At 40.0% G+C, this 23291-nt stretch overlaps 1 protein-coding gene across 2 annotated transcripts in view; it reads right to left on the bottom strand.

The window, feature by feature from the left end:
• Positions 1 to 1304: 1304 nt before the first annotated feature.
• Positions 1305 to 23291, bottom strand: part of ABCA1 (ATP binding cassette subfamily A member 1) — a 120432-nt gene continuing 98445 nt past the window's right edge. For both annotated transcript variants that reach the window (XM_004580935.2, XM_058672950.1), the window contains exons 32-50: positions 22386 to 22480; positions 21452 to 21484; positions 20281 to 20386; positions 19496 to 19570; positions 18371 to 18540; positions 15427 to 15604; positions 12978 to 13093; positions 12726 to 12870; positions 11366 to 11489; positions 10823 to 10952; positions 10440 to 10560; positions 9637 to 9699; positions 8506 to 8612; positions 7360 to 7501; positions 6844 to 6978; positions 5817 to 5920; positions 4799 to 4891; positions 3949 to 4192; positions 1305 to 3373 (exon numbers count right to left, since the gene is read on the bottom strand). In XM_004580935.2, the coding sequence (XP_004580992.2) occupies positions 3233 to 3373; positions 3949 to 4192; positions 4799 to 4891; positions 5817 to 5920; positions 6844 to 6978; positions 7360 to 7501; positions 8506 to 8612; positions 9637 to 9699; positions 10440 to 10560; positions 10823 to 10952; positions 11366 to 11489; positions 12726 to 12870; positions 12978 to 13093; positions 15427 to 15604; positions 18371 to 18540; positions 19496 to 19570; positions 20281 to 20386; positions 21452 to 21484; positions 22386 to 22480 (2322 nt within the window). In that variant the 3' untranslated portion in view covers positions 1305 to 3232. The remainder of the gene's footprint in view (positions 3374 to 3948; positions 4193 to 4798; positions 4892 to 5816; positions 5921 to 6843; positions 6979 to 7359; positions 7502 to 8505; positions 8613 to 9636; positions 9700 to 10439; positions 10561 to 10822; positions 10953 to 11365; positions 11490 to 12725; positions 12871 to 12977; positions 13094 to 15426; positions 15605 to 18370; positions 18541 to 19495; positions 19571 to 20280; positions 20387 to 21451; positions 21485 to 22385; positions 22481 to 23291) is intronic.

Genomic DNA, 23291 nt, shown 5'->3' with positions numbered 1-23291 from the left:
CAGTGACAGTAGGGGGCACTATGAATGCACGAAAGTAAATTGCAAACACAACTGTCACAGCTTTATTTTGTGACTCATTCACAACATAGAAATATGCATTTTTAATACTTCATATAAAGTTGTTGACAATACAAATTTTTTTCTTTTTCTTTTTAGTGAAAATGATTTAACTTAGAAATCTATTGTGAAACTTAGTCTAGTTTTGCAGTTCTCAAATATTCCAGTGCAAAAATAGATCCCATTACAGACAGCATAAAGTGCTTGGAATGAAGGGCCAATAACAAAGAAAAAGCACAAAAACAGATTCATCCTAGGGCATAAGAAAGGATAATAGCATACCTAACCTAATGGAAATAGAAGCATCGTATAAAAAGGGATGCAATGATTCTGAAAAGAATTAGAGCAATATTACTGTAGTAATACACTATTACTAGTAAGTAGTAACAAAAGTACAAATTACTATTTTAATATCAAAGTGGTTCAGTATTATATGACACATGGCTCTTTGGAAAGAATTTTACCTGATACATACAACCACAAGCAGAAAACAGACAAATCCCTTTAGTCAATGATTACAGTGAAAGAATGATGTGCAACAAGTAACAGTCACAAAGTACAGATACTGAAATACAGTAGTTTGAGGTTTTGTTGTTTTAAACAATGAATTGTGATGGGCAGTTATTTATAGAGGACTTGTTTCTCTTTTGCATTTTTTTTATCTTCACAGTTAAGTTTTCCAAGGTGTCCAAATGATGCAAGCACAGAAATATGAACACGTCAGAATCTTTGAAATTCACACAGCTGCATTTCCACAGGTAACACGTAGAAATTTCACTACATCATGTATACAGTTAGTTAAAAATCTGCCTTAATTAGGCTTACACAGGAAGATTTAAGATTGACTTTTGGATAGTCTAAAAAAATAACACAATATTAATGATGTTGATTTGTAACTACAGATTGTTTCCAACTTCAGAAAAGATCCCTTTAAATTACACTGAAATGTTTTATTTTTTCAAAAATATTTTGCTTTAAAAAAAAAGCATGGCCTTCAAGTCAGAATAATTAAAGTGAGGAGTTGCTCGTGGATTTATCATAATGAAGAATTAGAACATAATTACAGTGAATTAAAAAACAGAGGTCTGAAAAATATTAAACTAAATTATTTTAGGAATTTTGTATCTTTGAAGATGCCATAATATGATCTCAACCTAACAGTTATTGGAAATAATTTTTCATTACTTATCATTTTAGAAAACAATATTAACATTAATTTCTTAGTCTTTTTTTCTTTCAAGCAGTGAATCATGTAACATTATATAAATTTAAAAGTATGTAATAGATTAATTTGAACCAAATCTGAAATCTTAAGCCTCTAGAGTAAATATATGAATTTTTAAGAAGTTGAAGAAATGTGTGATTCTATTGAAAGATCACTTGAATTTTGCCAAAAGTAGCTCTCTCATTGTCTTGTCAATACAGATGACATTAAGTACAAAGTGAGAATATTCTTAAGCATTTTATGACTAAAAAATTAAAGACTGGGTAAGCAAAGTTTGAAAAGTTCTGTCTATGGACACACTTACTGTTTTTATTCTTTTCAGTCAGTGACTGAGGAAATCCAAACCTTGAGATTAGTAAGGCTTTAATAGGGTATTTCACATCTCTGCCAAACCATCTGAAAGCACTAAATGTCATAAACTCAAGTTGTGCTGTTCAAGTTCCTGTTTTCTCTGAAAGAGTTCGTTGTTTGGACTTGTGACTTACACTTTGACTTTGCATTGTTATTTAAGAAACAATGAAAAAATAAAGACTGACCTATGGTCTTTCAGTGAGTTCCCCCAACCGCAACAAAGCGACCTATATTTGTGAACCAGTCAGCTGAATACCACAGTCCAGGAAACTTGCTGAGTCTTAATTTCTCCCCACTCTAACCACCCATCCATCCATACTCATTCCGCTAGAGCACACAGCTCAATACGTGACTGATGTGAAGAGTAGTCTAATTGATCTTACAGAAATTCAGACAGAATGCCATGAGACCCTCACCACCACACTGCCTTTTACTCACTAGGGCACTTGCCAGATGACTGATCTACAAACCAGTGAGGCAGTGTGGTCATACTCCCGCCATGCCATGTGGGTTTACAAAAAGACCACGTGCAGGTTTATGAAGCCACTGTTATGATTTGAAAGTCCCAATAACGTTAAAAGTACAAAGTTGGTTTTCTTTTGTCAAAATGCAACACCATCTTTTCATTTTCTAGATTAATTCAAAAAGTGAGAAATAATACTATCCTTGTGTCAAAGAACAAAGATCTTGTGATGCGGTGTACCGTGTTAGTAGACAATCAGGGTAAGCAGGCACAAGCATCCTTAGGTTTAAACATGCCTTCACTTTAATCCCCATGCCCTCATTTCAGCAACTTGTAGACCCAGTAGTTTGGCTGCTGATTCATTGCTTGTTAACTGGAATCTAAGAACATTGAAAACAGGACCCTGGAGACCCATGACTCCAAGGGAAGAATACCCTAATGCTGGAACCAAGTTTCCTATGTCCAGAGAACCATATTTTGCATGTTACCAACACCAGAGCAGCTCATCAAAGAGGGGACCAAGCAGGACTTGAGTCACACATGGCACCATTTTGTCACCTGACATTTAATGATGTTAGACTCTGAGCAGAGCAGCTTTCACAATAGTGTGCAGGACACACCATGGTGCTTCAGATTTTCTGAGCAACTTGGCACTAGTAATTCTGGCACACTCATTGCCAGCAATGGATGTGTCACCGGGAAACCAGTCTCCTGGCATGGCAGGGCTTAACGAATGAGGATGTGCATGCCTTTTGATTTTGATAATCACTGGCCATGATTACTCAATGAGTTATTGTTGCAACCCTAGTGAGATACACAGGAACAAAAGGAGAATGATTTAAACCCATTTGTCCATTGGGTTTCATACTAGAGTTTCACATAGGTAAAAGGTAATAAACTATATTCAAGTCTTTTTCACTTGAGAGGCATACAACATAGGCTACAAAGGCACTGCCCCTGTAATGGAATTTTGTTTTCATTGCATTGAATTGCATTGCATTGAATAATATCAGTACAGTATCCAGTTTACTTCTTCCCACAAACTCTTGCAGTTCTTTCTTCTGGAACACTTCACATGGAGCAAAGGAAGATCTGGTTCTTCCTTAACCTCAGTCACTGTGTATGATAAAGATTCTTCATACATAACTTTCTTTCACTTTCTCATCCTGCAGAAAAGATGTGAGAACCGCAACATCTACTACGGTCTGGTTTTTATGTAATGACAGGTCCTTTAAGTGGTCATCATCACTTTGGTCCTTGGCAAAGTTCACAAATACCTGTTACAAGAAAGGTGGACATTTAGATTCCTCTCAACTTTTTTTCATTATCCTCGTTGTATTCTTCCCTATGTTAAAATTGAGTAAGGAAGGAGAATGTGAATTAACTACAATACTAGGTATGATGGAGGAAAGAACAAAAGCAATCATCATTTTTAAATTGACCTTCCATATTTCATATGCTTAGTTATCCATTTCCTCTGCTTTAAACAGTCCTGGTTAAATACAAGTGGAGAAAAAAAAAATCTATGGAACATATAACACCAATGTTTGCCACTTTGTTAACTGATTTAAATGGGATGTAGCACCTTGCAAAATGCTTGGCCCATGGTAGATACTTAGTAATGGTAGTTACAATGGGTATGATTACAATATGTTCTCAAAATAACCTGATAAAGCAAATAGCATTATATCTTTTATCAGGTTCAGAGAGGTTTGGTAAGAAACACAGCTAGTAATCATAGATCAGTAATTCAAGCACAGATAAGTCTAAACTGCTCTCAGACCCATGGCGAGAGCAGTTGGACAGGAATTGTTATTCTGAAAATCAAACTTATTGTGAGGCTCAGGCTTACTTGGTCAAGTGTTGTCTGAGAAACAGAGTAGTCCTCTATGTGGAGTCGCTTTTTGCTCTGGGAGAGGATGCTGAATATCCTGGCTAGAGAAGATAATGAAGATGGAAGCTGGTACTGTAACATGTTCCGGTGCTTCTCTTTTAATACACTTCCAGGAAAGGCAAGTCCAAAGAACTCTTGAACAGGTTTCAAGTCAGGGTTGGATCCTGCTATCCGTACAACTATCGTATAACCATCTCCAAACCTAAAAGGCAAGGGAGAAAACATCCAAATGGAAAATCTCCAGAAAACTTCTCAAAACACTACTTAACCCTGAGAATTCCTCTTGTGCCATGGAAAATGGAAATTCCTAGTAGGCCCAGAAAAAGGTTTCTTAGGAACAGAACTGGTTATAATGGTGAGATGCCACACTGAGTACTGGTATATGTGATTTAATTTACTGCTTACAAGGACCCATCAAGCCTGACAGATGTGACAGAGAAGCTGAAGCCCCAGGCGTCAGGCAAAATCCTATGGCACAAAGCTCATGTGCTATGGTCAGGAGATAAACCCATTTGTGATTGACTCAAAGGCTTGGGCTCCCAACTGACATAGACACATTTTTAATTTCATCTATATAACAAAGCTAAGAGGCTGATACCACTAGGTAGCAAACTCTCACAGAGGTTAAATTATCTAAAGAGCACTGAGGATGTACATGATAAATTAAAAGTTTGAATGCAGCTCAACCTGACTTTAAGGCCCTCAATCTTCCTACTAAACTATTTTCCCCCATTCTTCTCCCTTTATTTTAAAGCCACAGAAGCCTCACCCCTCCTAGGCACCATCCCCCCAAAATTATCTTTGTTACCTATTTTTCAGATGCTGGACACTGCCAAGACACCTGAACCTCCCATTGACCATAATTGCCATCCTAGTGCAAAGAGCCTCACATTCTTCCATACTGCAAGAAAACAGAATGAAGTTTTGGGTTTACATGCTCCTATATTTGTCAGAATAGCACCACGACATATGGTATTAAAAAAAGAAACCAGATTCTCAGCTTCCTAGGGCATAATCACACCCCATTACGAATACATGAAGACACAGGGATGATGCTGTTCACTGCAGTGCTGTTTACAATTGTGAACAAGCTGGAAACAATCCAAATATCTACAAAATAAAGAGGACTAATTAAATAAATTATTTCGATATAACCTAATAAGCACTCTCTGGCTACAGGAAATGATGACACATCTAAATTCACAGATTTGGAATAATGTTCTAAGTAAAAAATAGTTTATATACACTGTGCTTGCATTTTAGTTGTAAAAAAATTCACACACACAACTTTATATAGACATATGGGAAAATATTGCAAATAAACATAGCCCTAATGATAACAGTCATTCTCTCCAAATGATACAAATTCAGGTGATAACTGCTTTAATTTTTCTCTTGCTATATTTTATAATTTTACAAAATTAGCACATATGCAACTGGACAGACTTAAACAAAAATCACACACTAGCGCCTAGCACAGTGCCTAGTGGCTAAAGTGCTCGCCTTGCATGTACTGGGATCCTAGGTGTGCACCAGGTCATGTCCTGGCTGCTCCACTTCCCATCCAACTCCCTGCTTTCAGTCTGGGAAAGCAGTCAAAAATCGCCTAAAGCCCTGGGACCCTACACCCATGTGGGAGACCCAGAGTAAGCTCCTGACTCCTGGCTTCGGAACAGATCAGCTCTGGTTGTTGTACCACTTAGGGAGTAAACCAGAAGATGGAAGATCTTTCTCTGTCTCTCCTCTCTGTAAATCTGAATTTTCAATAAAAATAAATCTTTAAAAAGGACATACTGCAGAAGACATGACAAAACTTTACTACAAACCTATGAGATGTAAGCACCACTGATCGTCCCTCCTTGACAACACTTAGGGCACAATTCCACAGGAATCGCCGGGCTTTGGGATCCATGCCTGTGGTTGGTTCATCCTGTAATCAGAAGAAAGTAAGTCTGAACTATTTGCTGGAGAAAACATGAAAGATACTTCCGCTTTTAGATGCAGAAACAAACTTACAATGGCCTGAACTCTGTAGCTAGTTGCTTCTTAATGGACAAAAATGCCAGAATAATTTTCAAGCTCATTTATAATAAGGCCAGTTTTGTAAATGAAACAGGAAACTCAAGTATCCTGAGTAATTTCTTATAAAATTACGCAAATTTCTCCAAGGTAGTAGGAGGGGGGAAAGCATTAGTTGCAGTCATCTTTTCATGATCTATAATAAGTATATACTAAAGATGCTTTCTATCTGAAATATCTATCAAAGTCAGTGTAGGGTTTGGGTAAAATTTCTTTTTCTGTTCTAGCTTAGTCCAGTTTACTCCATCATGCTTATATCTTACCTGCTACTCTAACAAATTCCAGACTCATATGGTTTGTACAACATTAAAGTCTCAGCCACTGTTACAACTGCAATGCCTTTCTCTACAGAAGCAAAAGCGTCAAGAGCCACACTGCATGTGTTTCCATCCCCATCTGCATAAGGAACTACCACCCATGTGCCACCTCAGCACATGTCCACACTCTCCGTCTTCACTGCATAAAAACAGGCAGACAGAATGGCCCAGAGAACGATCAACTCACACCTCCAGCCTCATCTACAACTTGGCTAGGGTTCTCCTAAGGTAGTGGAGCAAGTCTGGGAGCTTCGGAGAGCACAGCAGAACCACTACCACGTGTGCTGAGGGAGAAGTTTCCCTCTGCTCCTCCAAGGATGTTCCAATCCTGGTAGGGAACATGTCATTGGTCAGCTAGGAATGCAACAGCCTTGGACAAACAGGACCTTAGAAAGTAAACTGTAATGTTTTCCACTCGGGCCAGAACAAGAATTTTCCAGCCAGCAGCTGCACTCACCAGGAACACCACGGGAGGCCCACCAATCAAAGCCATGGCTGTTGAGAGCTTGCGTTTGTTGCCTCCACTATAGTTGCCGGCATATTTTTCTCCATACTTCACAAGGCCCAGCTTCCGAATTGCCCACTCTCCAACCTAGAACAACAACAGAATCACCTTAGTGTTTCTCTGGTTTGGTCATTTGTCCATGCTTCTTACACTTACATCTGATAGTTCTTTGATTGAGGAAGACTAGGTTCTATAATCATGACCTGGAAACTGCTGAGGTGCCAAAAGCAGAGAAAGGATTGGTGGGAGCATCAATCCATCCCTGCCCTGCAGAACACACATACTCATCCAACCCTTGCACCACCACCACCACCCTGAAATCAGGCACAAAAATCCATCATTTTATGCTTCTAGCTCCACAAGAAAAAGCATCCTGAAGTCAATGTTATGTGTGAAAAAGCCATATGCTGTACTGTCAGGTTGCCAGAAAGGCAGGCTGGCCTTCTGGTGTTCTGGTGCCCACAGTACCTTGCCAACTTCTTTCTCTGGGACTCCTCTCAAGAGGGCAAAGAATTCCACATGCTCTCTTCCAGTCAGCAACTCTGTTATGGCATCAAACTGAGGGCAGTAGCCCATGTTCTGATGTACTTCATGGATATTTGATAAGATACTGCAAAAGGAAACAAAACTAGTCAAGTCTTAAGAATTGAGAGATATTCTGATCAGAGATCGGACCCATTCCTATAAAGGACACTGTGCGTAACAAGGTGCAGTATACCTGCTGCTGCTTGAAAGAATGGTCTTTCTGCCCCAAGACACCAACTCTTCCTGAAAGTCTGTTCTTGCTTCTGTTCTGCCCTGTCCTTGCACCTGGCTTTCCCATACCTCCATCTGCAAGTCCAGTCCTATTTCAAACTTCCTGAGTGCAATGTAACATCGCCTAACGGGTCTCCAAACTCAAGCTGCTTAATGACCTGTGCAGAAAATGGCCAATTGGTGGCTTCATCAACTGGTATACTCTTTAGAGAGGGCAATTTGGTAGCTGTATACCTACTACCTTGTAGGAATTTTCCCAGAGCAAATAATAAAAAAGTTTTACAAGGACATATTGCCATAATGAAATATGGAAACCAATAAATATCTACCATTAATAGAGAATTAGGTAAACAAATTGTAACCATATTATGCAGCAGGATTTTAGGTAGCAACAGGAAATCTGCATCTTAGGATATGTAATCCGTTAGGAAATATTCATAATACACTCATTAAAAATAAAAACTAATTTTGAAGTCTATATACAGCACGATCTAAATTTATGATACATTTATATGAGTATACTAAGATACATTTAGGTTGTTCTAAAACCAGGCTGTAGTGATGGTTGTACAATTTTATGAATTTATTAAAATTTACTGTGCTCTTAAAACAAGTAAATTACACAGTATGTACATTCAACCTGAATAAAGCTATTAAAAAATAAAGTGTGATTGAAAAAAATGTAAACAGCAACTATCCTGAGGTCTGAAAATTATGAGCAATTTTTATGTTCTTAATACTTTACTATAATTTTAACATCTTTATTAACATTACATAGTACTTATATAATCAGAAAATACTTATGTTTGAATAAGATTTTTTAAAACTCAATAAAATCCAGGCCACCTCTTTCCTCACCTATTTTTGTTAAGGAAAGCATCTCCTCTGGTGACAGTGGTATCTCCAGTTAGCATCTTGAAAGTGGAGGATTTCCCAGCCCCATTTACTCCCAGAAGCCCAAAGCACTGGAAAAGAAATATGGGATGAATTTTATGGAATATAATATGAATGACTCTTAAGATAGCCACTTCAGCTTGGTTTTTATGACAAGATCCTAAAGCGTTAATCTCTTTTTAGTATTTATTTAGTTAGTTATTTGAAAGGCAAAATCAGAGAGAGAGAGAGAGAGAGAGAGATTCCATCCACTTGTTCTTTCCCCAAATATCCACAAAGGCAGAACTGGGCTTGTCCAAAGTCAGGTGCCTCCTTCAGACCTCCCACCTTGGGACAGGGGCTCAAGCACTTAGGACACCATCCAGTACATTCTCTGGGAGCTGGACTGGAAGTGGCACAGCCAGGAATGGAACCAGTGCCCGTGTGGGATGTTGGCAAAACAGACAGCAGTTTTACTACTGTGCAACAGTGCCAGCCCTCAAAACATTATTCTAAGCAGCAATGAATAGTCAAATAAGTTCTTGGTTTTAAGGCATCATAAGAATGAGTACTTCGAGAAATACAGACAATTGTATTTCAAAAATAAGTGTATTTTTTGTGTAGAAAAATTTTGAAATCCCTACCTAGTTTTCTCATAATATGCATTCTCCATGAACATTTTAGAAATTCCCTTTACAGATTGTTGAATGTATTTTATAACAGTGCCATTTTAAATTTGGGCATATTTCTAAATATTATTTGAGTTTTCAGGTTGAAGCCAAAGCTAACATGTGAAAGACAGTAATGAAAGCCATCTAGTCAAATTGGCCAAAGGGGATATAGGAACACAAACAGAAATGAAACAGAAAAGAAAAATTTTGAGTTCATCCTTCACTCAACTGGATCACAAAGAACAATTTTGATGTGTGTGCTTAAAAACTGCCTGAAATTATCCAAAATCATTCTCTTTCTGACATAGGGGTCTACATCCTCTCCATGACTGATAGCTCCACACTTTTACAAGCCATTTGTAGCCCTTACAGACATTGATGCTTGATTGGGCAGACAGAACCTCAATTATCTGGGATCAACACAATGCAAACGAAGCATCTGTACCTCGCCAGGAGGAATGCCAACACAAATCCTGTCAACAGCAGGCTTCCTTTTCCTTCTATAGATCTGCAATAAACAAAATGTGAATCTCCATGAGCTCTTCCCAGCAACTGTGGGAGCAGAATGATAACCCAAACACCACAGATCGTTCAATGAAACTAACATATTTGATACGCTAAGAGTATTGGACTGATCTCTACACAGATGGCTTTTGACTGACTCTGAAACACCACTCCATTCATTGTTTAATCTAGAATAGGTTATTTTTAATTACTAGTCATTAACATCTACACAATTTTTATTTAATAGGCAGATTTGTACATATTGTGAAAACTAAATTCTATAGGGTAGAAATTTATAAAGATTGCAAATGTCACACATTTTAAAGTATATGCAATACATATAAAAAGCAAAATACTAGAATTTTGACATCTAGAGACTAAACGTTGCCATCCTTCTGAGCAATGTAAATGTGCCAGCTTTTCTGACAATGAAACTAATTTATTCACCCAACCTTAGCTTTAATTAGATACACAACATTATTGTATTTTGATAGTCAACCGTTGGAAATGCAGAACATTCGTAGTTAAGAAAAATAAATAACATTACAAGAGTATTATCAGCATGATTTACTTAATTAAGAAATCTCCATGGTATGCTTTACATTAAGTTGACAAAAGCTTGGTGTCAATACAGATGCACCTTATGACTTTTTTTTTTTACCAAGGAAGTCAATAAAAATGCTAATTTCCCAAAAAGAAAGCTGAGATAACTGAAACCTCTTAAAATAGGCTGTACCATCTTACCTTCGTCAGCTCTTTGATCTCCAAGATGTCATTCTGTCCTCCACCATCTAGAATTCTTTGTCTTTCTCGCCTCACATCTTCATCCTCATCATTTAGAGGAGGAAGCTTTGCATTTACAGGTCTTGGGGTGGGGGGAGGGGAAATCACAAATAATTAACCTTTCAAACTATGTTTTAAGACCACTATTTGGTCTCTATAATGGTCCTATAAAACCTATTTGCCACAATGTTCAAAATCAGCAGTGCTGGGCCTTGGGAGATGCTGACAGTAGCAATATCAGTTTGGTAACACACTGAGTTCCACTCAGTCATCTCTAAGTGTCTCTCAGTACTACTGCTTTGTGACCCTCAGCCAAGTGTTCCGCGAGCTCTCGCTAAACTCACCTGGGTCTGATGAAGAATCTGTACTGGATCAGAACGGTAATGAGGAAAAACACCACCCCTTCCACAGCCATAGCGAAGAGGTTGCGTCCTACCAAGTCCCAGGAGAGTGGTGACACAAAGCGATTCTCCCCTGCAAGACACAATGGAGAGATCTTCCTTCTTATCTTTGGCTATCAAAGCGATGGACTGACTTTTCCAGTGACCCGACAAACCCAGCCCTTGGCACTAGGCAGTGGGTCCAAGAGAATCCCAGTGTTTCCCACATCTCCAAAACTGCCCTTATGCTTATTTCAGGGCTATCAGAGGAACAGACAACTGATTGTATCACAAGAGACATGACACAATCAGTTGTGTTGGCACAAGCTCAGTGTGTGAGGAACAGGGAGGAGACGGGGGAGGGTGGTGAACAGGACAAGAGGTGGGGGAGGGTGTTGAGGAATCGCTTATGTCTATTTGCCAGCCTCTTTCCCCAAATGCCAGAACACCAGAGCCAACAGAAACTTCCATCTCTGTTGAAGCATCTCATAGCCCTGCTTCACTCACCAAACCTTTCCAGGGCATCAGCCATGGCCTGGTTTTTCACCATGTCAATGAGCCCTCGTCCCAGGCAAAAATGTGGGAATATCAAAAACACAGACTTCAGGATATCATTAATGTTATTCAGCTTCTGAAAAAATCAGAGAGAAGAGAAACAAGATGTCATTCATGGTTTAGACTAAAACCTCATCAAAGTCTGAAAGATAGCAGGGATGGGGTTTGGTTGGAGCATACCGAAATCTGATTCCCATGGACTAACCTAGACCTTTGAATTCAGATACCAATAAACCCAGCTACATAGATAATTATCTATAACATAATGGAATCCTGTTCTTTAGAAAATTTGGAATTGATGCTACAAGTATAGAAAATAACGAGGTTTCAGAATATGCTTAGATTTCATCAGAATCAAATCCATAAGCAAAATATTGGCTAGTATTGTAAAGGTCAATTGCTTGTATCTGAATCAATATTTGAATATGTGTTGGATTTTTAAAAATTCTTTTCAAATACATCAAAACATATTAGGAACCCACAAGGTAACAGTGGCTAAAGAGCCAGCAACTGAACAAAAGGCTATGTTCTGGATGCACTATGATAAAGCAGAGGAAAGACAAATGTCAGTAAGTAACAGTCTCTACTGTGAAGGAGAAAAACACGAAAATAAGAAATTACCACATCACTAGACCTGGCTTATAACAGCATGAACTGAAGGGTCCGGAAGCAGAGGGAAAAACTGCCCATAGTGCAGACCAGGAAAGCTTCATATTGAAGCTGAATCATGGATAAGGAAAATACAATTAGACCTGTTACGGAAATTGGTTATTTCAAGGGAATGGTGAGTGTAATGGATAATTCAGCTAAAAGATACCTGGGCAAACAGAATGTGTGCAATGGCAGCAAGCTAGCAAGGGCCACACTCATGAAAAGCCACATGCACCAAGCTATTTGGACAAAAGCAATGACTACAGGAATGGAGACGGAGCCTTGTTTCAGGGATCAGCCGATCTAAGGCACAGGGTATAGATCTAAGAGATCACAGTAAGAGACAAAAGGCTGGTGGCAAGAGCCTTGAGAGTAAATGGTATCTCCCAAAGATGTTGGGTAGAGTGAAAACTAAAGATGAAAGAGATCAAGGCTTGGAAAAAGCAACAAAAAGAAGCACAAAAGAATCTGTTGAAGGAAACTTAGAGATCTGACCAGAGAAATGGAAGGCACAGCAGGAGAGGAATGCGCTGTGTGGAAAAGGGACAGAGTGGTCAGTGGTGTCCATGCCACTGACAACTGACATGGGATCAGCAGGAAACGCTCTGCTCTCTCAGAGACCCTCATATCCCAGCAGGAGTGCCCCTTCTGCAGAACTCACATTGTTGGTGAAGAGCTCCAGCACAAAAGTGGCCACACTGCCATTGATGCCAATGAAAAGGTTCACACTGGTGAGTACCACGTAGGCTGTGCTGGGGATCTTAAACACGAAGGAAGCCGGGTACATGAGAGGTGTGATTGACCACCTGGTGAGGCACACAGACATATGTCACCGGTAGTCCCTAACCTCCCCTGCCATTGGGCACTGAATGCTTTGTCCACTTTAAAATTCCCCCACGCAGAGGTATCTTACCCATAGAGCAAGAGTAGAAGGGCTAGAACGGGCAGGTTGGTGGAGGACACATAGGACTTCTGCTGGAAGCAGATGAAGATGATGACGACCAGTGTCGCAGGGACCACATAATTGCACTGAAAGTGAGAATAAGAAAATATGGCTTACATTGGGTCAAACATACTCAACACATTTCAATTCTCCAACATCAGATGAGAAAGGGCAGATGAACACATTGGAGAATAACTTTGAATTAGTAAAGCCACTTAAACTATTAATCAAGGTACCGGACAATACATTTTGACAAGCATTTTGCCCTTGACTGATTTTATAAACTGCGTGCCCTTTCTGTCTTTTTCACCACTACGCCAAGGTGTCACGCTCAGTAAACCTACTGAACGATGGATTCCCAGCCAGAGTAATTTCAATTTCACAAGCAGCAAATAAGCTTCCATTATTCTTCCTGAAGATAATTGTGTCTGTTTCATCATTAATGCTATATTATAGTCTGCCCAAGTTCAATCTCACATGTAATCTATTTATGAGGTAAACACTCATAACATGAATGTCAGAATTGTTTCATCACACTGAGAATAATTTTGAAGTCTGTCCTGATATTGCATCAAGCATTAAAATACAGAAATAAAGACTTGACCAAAGGATAATTATGAGAAGTCATAGCTAACAAAGCAAATCACAAGCAAGGAGGTGACAGGAGGTTCGTCAGCTGATAAAAGAATTGCAGCCTCAGGCAGCACCACCCTGAACCAGCTCCATCCTATTCAACATGTTTATCAACAACTTACATAAAGATACACACTTAGAAAATTTCAGAGGCTCTAAATCAAGGAAGGACAGATGATACACAAAAATGTACGTGAGGTCCTGAGGTTAAGATCTTCATCTTTCACCTGAACCCCTTACACCTAATACGGTCAGACACATAGTGAACACTGTGTATATGTTTTAACAGAGAGGATAAATACTTGGCTTAGGTAAAACACAGCAAAGCAGATGGACCCTAAATAGCATGTGGCCTGCCAGGAATGATGCAAAATTTAGGTTCAAAAAAATCCTACTGCATTAGTGTAGAATTAAAGGAATCCAATGTAACAAGAATTCATGTGAAAAGGAGGCTTCAGTTCACTACCAAGTTGATAATAGGACAATGTCATTTTCAAAATGCAGTACCCTTAGATTGTAATAATGGGCATACAGGATAAAGATCAACTCCCTCTAGATGCATAACCATTCAGACCACAGCCTGAACACAAGGTTAATTATGATCTTTGCTTTTCAAAAGGGACATTTACAATACGGAGACTAATCATAAAAGGGCAATCAGATAAGAACAGTAGCACGTTGGCTTGGCTTGGGATACTCAGCACAGACATCATGGTCAGCTCCACCATTACATTTGCACAGAGCTTTAGAGATTACAAAGTGTGTTTCCATATTTCACCTCATCCAGAGAAAATTTAGGAGAACTGTGAGTTATGTTTACATATTGGAACGGCTGTCCAGTGGGAGAAAAATTCGATTTGTTCTATGTGGTTTAGGATTAATGGAAATCATGGAGATATATTTCAACTCCTCTTGATAAAAATTAGAACTTTGGATTGCTTTGACATCCTCCATATTGATTCAAACAGCAGCAATGTATTACAGTTAGCACAAAAAAACATATTTGCAATGGCTAGATAAGCTGCCGGTAAAAGCATACAGAGTTTCACATGACAGACTGCTTTCCTCATAAGGCAATTAAAACCCTGACTCTGGAGGTTAAAATACTTCAGACACGTTAGAGGCACTAACATGGGGTTTTGACAGGGTCCTCGCATTTCTGCATTTCTGGGGGAAGTTCTCACATGGGACATGATGTGACAGTGGTATCCTCTATCAGTGTCACTAGCTTCCTCTAGTGTGAAATCAGCTCTGTAAGCAGTGCTGTGCTTTGTGTCCCAGAGGTGTACTCTGCCTGTACCTTTTCCTTGTACATAAAATTTTTAGGGAGAGCACTGCACTGTGCCTCAGCGGGTTAATCCTATGCTTAGGACGCCTCCATCTCCTATCACACTGCCAGTTGGAATCCCAGTTCCAACCACTCTACTTCCAATCCAGCTTACTGCTAATGTGTCCTGGGAGACAGCAGAAAACATGTGAGTGTCAGTGTTTGGACTCCTGCCACTCACATGAAGACTAGGATGCAGTTCTGGCCTTCTGACTTTGTGAACTGGTGGATTGGAGACATCTCTCACTCTCACTCTCTCACTCTCACCCTTGCTCTGTGTGTGTGTGTGTGTGTGTGTGTGTGTGTGTTGCTCTGTCTTTCAAGTACATTAAAACAAATATGCATTAAAATAATAAAGCTTTAGACCAGCTGGTACACTTCCTGGTGATAGCCTTCCTTATCCATATGTGTCATTGCCTTGATAGGGATTTATAAAGAGGTCACAGGCTTGTGTCCTACCATGTCCCAGACAAAATTGGACAGCCAGTAGATGACAGGCTTCACTCCACTGATAAACTGCAGGTGTTTTGCTTTGCTGACCCGCTCCTGGATGAGGAACACAACAAAGCTGGCCGGGACGAAGGACATTGCGAAGATGACACAGATGGACACGAGGACATCCACTGATGTGGTCATCCTGAAAAAAACAAAGCTCATGATAAATCCCCACCCAAAGCACAGCCCAGACAAAAGCTCCTGTCCACTAAATACATTTTTTTCAGTGTTAAGTAGAATCTTTTTCAAATTAAAGAAAAAAATTCAAATACAAAAGTGATCTCACTGAGGTCAGAAAGAGAGTCCACTGCCATAATGAAACCACTGAAGGAAGTCTGAGAATGGTCTAATGTGTTCAAATAGATCCAGTGCTCCTGGCCTCATGGACGCAGCAAGTTGGGAAACTCTCTCTCTCTCTCTCTCTTTCTCTCTCTCTCTCTCTCTCTCTCTCTCTCTCACACACACACACACACACACACACACACACACGAACTGGTATGGTTTGAAAACTAAAGAAGGAACAAATATTACTATAAAGCTACTGTTACCAAGCTAAAACTCTGGCTATACATAAATTGAAAACCAAAATATATCAATCTAACCTAGAAAAACTCTACAAGATTCTTTTTACAAGAAAACCTTAGAGTGCTATGTTAATACTCTATTGAAGTTAAATAAAAACACAAATTGCCATGCACGATACAAAGAAAAGGAATCTTTTGGAACGCAACTCTGTGGGGTGCGGGCTTGGTAATTTGCAAGAACTGTCTCATTCATAAGCATTTATCTAGAAATCTTGGAGGCCACAATCTAACTTCAAAAGCTATACATTTCTAAAAAAATTTTTTTCTTATTGTTGAGGAAGTCTGTGATTCTCTTTTTGTCCACATGATTCTTTGCCTGGTTTTCACCAAGAAAGAGGAGCAAAGAAAATGAGAAAATCACAGATTAAGCTGATTGAGTCAACACCATTCACAAAAGCCCGTTGCTTGATTTCTCCTGGATCCTCAGAGATTCATCGCCAGTTGGCAGAGGAAGGCTCTTCGGCCCCTGTCTACCTAGCCAGGAGTCTATCTCTGTAGGTGTCCACCCTCTGAAGCGGTAACCCTAACTGCCATTAACGAGAGGGAGTGATGACTGCTCCTGCCAGTTCAAGCTGGAGATGGCAGTACGGAAGGCAGCTATAAGACATGCTCTCTATAAGACATGGACTGTTCAGGGACCCCCAGTAAAAGGCCTGCACTCATGGTTCCAATGGGTAGGACCACCTGGACTTTGACAGCTTCTAGATAGGAAAAGAAAAGTTTTACAGGGAGATTGAGTATACAGAGCTTAAATACAAGCAATGTCATAAAAATGCAAAGAGAGTCAATGAGAGGAAAAGTCCATGTTCTAAAGAGTCCTAAAGAGGGCAAGGGACTTCTAAGGTAACCTATGAGAATGTGATTTTTTTAGAATCTAGATTTCCTACATCTCTGATAAGACATATTAATGCAAAAGTAATATGCCTCATTTAATAATGTGTACGTTCTGCTTGTTGAATAACAAGGGTGTTTAATGACCAATGACTTTGCAAGATAATAGAACCCAATGTACTTGTAGAATATATATTTATTGATTTGAAATTCAAGGAGAGAGAAAAAGACAGAATCTTCCATCTATGGTTCATGGTCACAGTGGCAGGGTTGGGTCAGGCCAAAGTCAGGAGCCAGGATGTTCATCTGGATTCCACATGGCTACCAGGGGCATGAACCCTTGGGTCATCATCTGCTGATTCTCCCAGGCCACCAGCAGAGAGCTGGACCAAAACTGGAGCAGCCATATCTGAGCCAATTCCAATACAGGATGCCAGTGTTGCAGACAACGGCTTTACCTCGCACACAATGCTAGTTACATAATCCAGTGAATTAACTAAATTTTGTTGAGCAGTACCTCTAATATGTCTTCTGGTACCTGTCGAACTACAAGAATGAGATTTAAGATGGTTCTCTCTGGGGCTGGCACAGTGGGGTAGTAAACTAATCCTCTACTGGCAGAGAAATCAGTTCCAATGCAGACTGCTCAGCTTTTCATACAGCTTCCTGCTAAAGGCCTGGGAAGACAGCAGGGCATGCCACAAGGTAGGTAGAGACCTGAAAGAAGCTGCTGACTCCCAGACCCCAAACCTGTCAAGTTCTGGGCATCTGGGGAGTGAGCCAACAGATGGAGGCTATCGCTCTTTCCTCCACTCTCTGTAATTTCAACTTTCAAGAAAAATTAATAAATATTTAAAAAATAAGATTGTTCTTTACCAGGTAGAGATACCAACAGCCGAAAGAAGTCTTGGTGATTTAATGACCCCTTCTTTGTCTTTCTAAGTGGACATTTTCATGAGCATTAGGGGATATTTGTAAGCTCTACCTGTGTTTCATAGAGTTGACGGATTAAAACCATGTAATCATACCATTGGTTGAGCTAATCAGCTGAACAAAATCCAAAGACTATACACACACATTCATAGTCACGTGCACACACTTAACTCAGAAATTAAACACACATGATAATGAAAGCATGTTTGGAATTTAAAACTGTGGTTTCTTAAAAAAATTCATTCATAAATAGTTATTAAAGCTGATGTTAATGGTGAGTTAAACTGTTTTCAGGTTTTATTGATCATTTTAACCTGGTTTATATGAAATCAGCAATATTAATAATCTTCACTTATCTGTGTCGTTTTCTGTTAAGGAGCCCAAACAGCCAATCCATGAACTGATCATTTGCTGGCCAGAGTCTGAGTCCACCGTGATGTGTCATCACTGTCTCCCAAAGTGCTACCCTTCAGCCAGCTTTCCATTTCCCTGTCCCACTTCATGATCAATCCAACACCCTTCTCTCCTCACTGAGTTCATTCAGACAGAGCTATACTTACAGAGCCACTTCTGAGAGCTGCTGTTTGGTAAGATTCAGGGGGTGATTGAAAGCAGTAATTCCATATCGGGTAGGATTCTCTCCCTTCTGCAAGTTGGCCCGGAGAATGGCATTGTTGATGACATTCAGGAAAGAGCTAATGGCATGCCAGCCTTTGTTATTAAACCATACCTGAAATCAAGCATATTGGATACAAGGTAAAATCTCCAAACCCTGATCTTAGTCATAAAAGTACACACACAAATACGCACCTAAACCACAGAAAAAATTTCCCATCACACGCCAAAATAAAAAAAAAAAACAGCAAAGTTGAGGCCCAATTCCCTTTAAGCACTGATATCAATATCACATGTCTGAAATACAAGGGAGGCTTGGAAAAGCTTAATATCCTGAGACCAAGTAAATGGAGCATGGATTCTAGGAAGGTTGTTGGCATAGAACCAAAAGAAGTGTTACCTGTATATGCTTTCACATGGTTAGCAAAATGGGTCGCCATCAAAGACAAAGAAACACAGGCATGGTGTGAAACGAGGAGTGAGCTCACTCTAGGTTCCTATCTGACCCTTCAAGACAATCCAATTTTGGATGTTATCTAACAAGTCTGCATTTAGTTTGATAGATACAATTATATCTCTGTAGCCAGATAATTATAGAACTGTGCATCTCTTTATGTATTCTTTATGTATTGGTGGTTTAGTAGAATTAAAAGCTATAAAATTCTAAAAAAAAAAAAAAAAAAGTAATACTACACAGAGGATACACTAACCACTGCCTGCTTGGGCAGGCACTATGCTGAGGACCATATATCTTGAATTCATTTAATCCTTACAAACGTTTAGAGAGATAACCATGATTACTCTCTCCCTTTAATAGATGACAAAACTGAGACTTAAGAGAGATTACATAATTTAGTCAAGGTCACTACAGGCTACCATAAACCTGATTACTTGGGTTGGTACAGCAAATTCTCCTAATCACTATGCTAAACTCTCCTGCAGGTAAAGTTAACAAGTTTCTCTTTTCTGTTCTGAATCTTCCCATTATCATTACTGGAGCTGAAATGATTTCAAAGACTATGAAGATCACTTCTTACCAAGAAACTCTAAGAACACAGACAGTACTTTACCTTGACATTATTTTTAGTGTCCAGTCCTGTCATGAACCTCCCCAAGCTGTTGAGAAATCGATCTGCAGAGCTGTCCTATAAACAACAGAAACCCTCCTCAGCTGTGACTGTTCACACAGAGAAGGGGCCTTACAAACTGTAGGTCTGGAATCTGGGGACAGGACAACCCTGGGAACAGCAATGCGACTACTACCTTGCTCACTGAAACTGAATTGCTTCCAATTAATCAGCAGCTCCCGAAAACCAAGAGATCATAAACCTATATAACAACAGTGTGACCACACTGTTAAAAGTCTTAAAGGACTCACACAGGAATCTCATGGCTTCAAGTTCCAAGATTCTAATGTTTGGCTATAACTGGGTGATGAAGATTCTTCGCAATTTTCCCCTGGCATCATGCCAAGAGCACAAACACTGAATCTAGGACTGTATGGGCCCCAAAGGCAGAGCCCGGGTCACAGGACCATCACTGCCACCTCCATCCTCACTTACAAAGGGGAACCTTGAGATCCAGAGGAGGAAAATGAGTGCTTACCAGGTCCTGAAGACCTGCCTACCAGCTGAAAAGTGAAAATGAATCATTTTCTGTTTAGTCAGCCACATTTTAAAGAAAAATGTATTTAAAGCCTAGTTTATAGTTCAGTCTTGTCTGGTTCAAAAATGCTCATGACGGCTCATGCATTGAAAACAAGCAGTGACTACCTGATCAACTACCTGCCAACCACTCCCCCAGTCCAGCAATTCCAAACTCCTGTTTCTGACAGGGCTTAAAATGGGCACTGTACCTTGGCCAGCCTCAAATGTTTCTTCACTTGTTTAATGGCTTCATTAACTTCTCGGCTTGGAGGGAGTGCCTGGGAGTTGCTGACACCCAGAGAGAAACCACCATACCTGGAAGAACAGTCTGTCATCAAGACTTGGACAATGTGCCCCCACAACATCACCCAACAGGAGACACCATGTGAATGTACACAAACTCCATCAAGATAAATTTCCTATCCAACATAGGGACAAGTCTGACTCAGAGAAGCTACGTGTCAGCTTCCCCAAAGGGATCTGGATGGTCTTTTGTCTCCTAGTTCCCGGCCTTGAGGGGAAGACCAGCGCTATAACACATAGGGAGACATTTGGCCTACTGAGAAAAGGTCATTAACTCACTGGTTCTTCTCCCACCCTTGTATCCTGGGCATGAATTTGGTCCAGAGGTGTATAGACGGTCAGTGAGGATGAGTGGTAGGAGATACCATCCTGAGTGACCAGTGAGGTCTCAAAAATAGATCATGCCCCTTTCCTAGCCTGAGGGAGCCATCATAAGGACCAATGCCTGCGCTCTCCAGAGTTTCGGGGTTTTGGCCCTCATGGAGAAGTGGGCCTTAACATGAGAGAGCCTTCGACTCCTCTGAGACACCACATCAGGCATCACTGTCAGTTCCACTTATAAATCCCAGAGGGACAAAGGGGATGAAATAGACACTGAAAATAAATGAGGTTCATGCCTTTTATTTCCTTCAAGACCTTCTACATACCACGAATCTCATGTCAAAGGCCTGGAAAACTGGTTCTTGAGTCTCCAGGAAACCAAGGGACTCTGTTTGTGAGGTGAAGTATAATGAGGATGGGTGTTCCTCTCAGAACACTACACTTACTTTCAATCCCTAAAGACACACAGGTGATTTCTGAATCTCCAAGGAAATCGGTGTGCTAAGTGTTTCACAGACTCACAGCACCAACCAGGGATGCTCTAAGCAAAATCTCCAAGGTAACTCTAACCTATGTTTGTCTGTGTCCCTGTGTGCTTCATACATTCTGCAGGGACTATATTCTCTTTCACAGGGAACTCAAGTGTGAAGGCCAATCCCCAGCTAACACCTTCTTTTGATTCAAGATGCCTGAATTGGTCATCCTCCTGAGCTTGAACTGCCAGGGAAAGCTGCAAGTACAGAATGATCAACTTACCTAAACTCATTCACCCAGATCTTATTTTTCAAACTGCAGAAAATAAAGAGAAAGAAAACAAAAAATCACTTCAAAGAAAATACTGATCCATTTCTAATGATACAAAAAGAACAAATAGCTACCTGTAGACACAAGAAATGAACAAAAATAGTCCTGTGATTGGACTAGCCCTGTGACATTATACAATGGCAAGCAGCTCATTCTAATCATATCTTTTCTTCTATCTTGTAATTGTTATTTAGCCAAGAATCATACCTTATAGACAAAAAAATGATGGAACTAGATGCTTTTTTAATTCAAAAGAATACTAATTGCAAATGACACATGGAGAGGTTATTTTTACTTTTAGAAACTCATGGTCATTATCAATCCAGAGTCTCACCATCATTTAAAGGTACCAAAAACTTGAACAGAGACTACAGCTGACCAAACTGATGATAAACAAACCAGAACAAATGTTTCCTAAACATCAGGTAAGAACTGGACACTGTGTAGCCACACCCTCAGGAAGTTACAACACTCTTTTAAAAAGACTCCACAGCCAAGAGTTTCTTGAGTCTTCTAGGGCTCTCTTCACAACACTACATTATCCATGAGAGAGATCACTCGAGACATGATACTAGTACCATACCATCTATATTCCTAACAACAAACCTATAAGAACTCCATCCATATCACATAGGATAGCTGGTTGCCCCTGCTCAATCAGTTAGTAAGAGGTTGAACTCAATTTCAATCCAGATTTATGTTCTATAACTAGGCTGCTTCAACCTTTAAACCTGAATGTGTACAATACCTCTTATCATTCCTTGTTCAGAACAATATCCTAAACATCCAAGAGATACCATCAGACCATCATGAAGGCATCTCCCACCACTCTGGTCTGTTTAATTAGGCCTTAAATAAAGCAGGGCCATGCTGAGTAAATAGTCACCTTTTGGCTATGATCTGCACATACGTCTTCACCAGGTAATCCGAGATGTTCCTTCCTGTAAGGTTCTGAAGGATGTCTGCAGTGTTCTGTTTTCTCTGTAACCATATTACAACCAAGTGCATGAGTTTTCACATGAACCAGGGCACAAGCCAGATGAGGACCATTAAGGAGTAGCAGCATCAATTATGTCTAGTGAATTCTTTTGTTCATCAAAGTATACTGATTACTACATTAGATAGTAAAGACAGGTAATCCAGATGTCTTTAAATCCTCACAATACTTATTGTTTATTTATTTGAAGGCAGAGAGAGAGAAGAGACAGAGATCCTCCATCCTCTGGTTCACTCTCTAAATGACCTTAACAGCAAGGTCTGGACCAGGCCAAAGCCAGGAAATCTACCTGGTCTCCCACATGAATGGCTGGGATCCAAGCACTTCAGCTATCTCTTGTTTTCCTCAGTGCATTAGGAAGCTGGATCAGAAGTAGAGTTGCTGGGACTGGAATGAGCACCCCAAATGGGATGTTGGTACTGCAAGAAATATCTTGCTCCACCATACCACAACATCCATTTCCCCCTCCACCAACTATCGTCCTCATCCTGCAACCTGGATGCTGATAAAACAGCAGAGGATTACCAATAAGGCTATTCCTAGGAGGTCTTGGTGGTATAGTGGTGAGCATAGCTGCCTTTCAATGAGGCTATTCCAGAAGTCATTCTTGGTGGAGGAGGCCAGAGGGACTCCCAGCTCCTTCCTCAATTCAAGAGTTTCAGAGAATGTCAGAGTTGACAAGACAGCTTCCTTATGCTGGATATAAGGAGACAGATTCATGAAAGTAGAGTCGCCTACCAAAAGCCACTAACTCAGTTTTGGCAGAACTGGGGATGAAATCTGGGCATGTCACAG

The sequence above is a fragment of the Ochotona princeps genome, chromosome 14 (genome assembly GCF_030435755.1).
Source record: "Ochotona princeps isolate mOchPri1 chromosome 14, mOchPri1.hap1, whole genome shotgun sequence".
Lineage (NCBI taxonomy): Eukaryota > Metazoa > Chordata > Mammalia > Lagomorpha > Ochotonidae > Ochotona > Ochotona princeps.
Note: the sequence above shows the minus strand (reverse complement) of the source record. Positions and strands in the feature narration are given on the sequence as shown.